We start from the raw sequence: 1547 nt of genomic DNA on the forward strand, positions 1-1547 counted from the left end.
AAAAATGTGCGTGTCGAGCATTCACGGGAATCTCTTATCCCACAGAGATCAAGGAGCTATTGTGCAACAGGATTGCCATGCACTTTGCATCAAGGATGCTTTGACTTTAAAAGTCTGCATTAACAGCGCAAAGAGGTTAGATTCATTCGCCTCTACCAGAAGCAAATTCATGACTTCTAATGAAGTTGGCTTCTGCCACGAATGCCTTCTTACAGAGTTCCATCGTCTTGATTATCTCAATAAATGGTACTGATGAATGTACACAGTTACATCAATCCAGCCTCGAATTAGCTGTGGCGCGGTGTGTCGTTCTCCTGACATCAGCAATTGGGAAGGTGTCGCATCTTCGACAGAGAAGTCAAACTGGTTAGCAATCGCGAAAGACGACGTCATAGTCCTGCCGGGACAAGCAGCATATTCACATACGTCTCGTGAAGGAAGAGTCGGACGATTGGATATGGTAGTGTCCCCAATTGGTCACTATTGCCTTCAATAAATTACACAAATGCCTACATGCCGTGTATTACCTTAGAGCTCAGACACAATCCAGATTTGATCTGCTTCTTTTTGCATGATGACGGGGCTCAATCCTCTCAAAACGAGTAGAGTCTTTATCATTCCTTCCTCCTATCACCTCATTTACTTGTCTTCACTTGTGAGAGGAGACAAATTTTCAGTTTTGATGTTTTGAGCAACGAATTTTTAAGCGATAACCCAAGGTATACGAGTATTCCTTATCTCGTGTTGTTTCGTGGACAGGCTCGAATAAGGTGTGTAGTGATGGGCTCTTCTTATAAATTTTTGCCAACATTACGAAGTATCGGGATGAGCAATCGCGCAAAAATGCTAAAAGAATATTTAAGAGTTTAAGCTCCACTGCTTGAGTCACGATAGGAACCGTGGATTATTTGGTAGCTGTTATGTCTATCTTCAAGATACAAGCTGAGCTCTTGTCCTGTCAGCTTAGACCGAAGTTCAAAGTACTGGATCTAAGTGCCGTGGTGAAGTGCCATGATAAAAATGTACTTGATATGATATCAAAGTGGTGGTATTCTAGTAAAGAGAGGTCCGTAGAACTTGTAGACTGCAAGCCCTACAAAACGTGTCGAAGATGGCCATATTGATATGACTGACAAAACCTATACATAATATAACTAGCTTCATCTAGGTACAAGTAGATAGATTTGATCAGTAATGCACGACAATACATCTGCGTTGTTTTTTGTTGTTGTTGTGTCAGGCTGCCAAAAAAGGTGTAAGTGGTACTCATAACCGTACAAAAAAACAAGAGCAAAGCGTAGCTAAAGGTTAGGAATTGCCGAGAGTTTTATTTTAGGGAGAATAAAAAAAATGCCCCAACTTTTGCCATATATAAAAAAATATCCCAACTTTCCAAAAAGTAAAAAAATACCCCAGCACGTAAATTATCACCGGGGAGCCGTACATTCAGTTTACTATCAACCAAGTAAAGCTAAATTAAAGAATACGTACTTCTAACCAGGTCTCACATTAGCTCAGATGGTAGAGCGCTTGCAAAATACAAGCAA

General features: G+C 40.7%; 1 protein-coding gene across 1 annotated transcript; it reads left to right on the plus strand.

Annotated features, from left to right (window-relative positions):
- Nucleotides 1-179: 179 nt before the first annotated feature.
- Nucleotides 180-496, plus strand: PHALS_05414 (uncharacterized protein; the record flags this gene model as incomplete). Its single annotated transcript, XM_024722983.1, has 2 exons — nt 180-216; nt 267-496. 2 exons carry the CDS (start codon nt 180-182, stop codon nt 494-496), a joined length of 267 nt encoding a protein of 88 aa, XP_024574005.1.
- Between the last annotated feature and the right edge of the window lie 1051 nt (nt 497-1547).

This window comes from Plasmopara halstedii, assembly GCF_900000015.1.
Source record: "Plasmopara halstedii genome assembly, contig: Scaffold_289, whole genome shotgun sequence".
In the NCBI taxonomy this organism is placed as follows: domain Eukaryota; phylum Oomycota; class Peronosporomycetes; order Peronosporales; family Peronosporaceae; genus Plasmopara; species Plasmopara halstedii.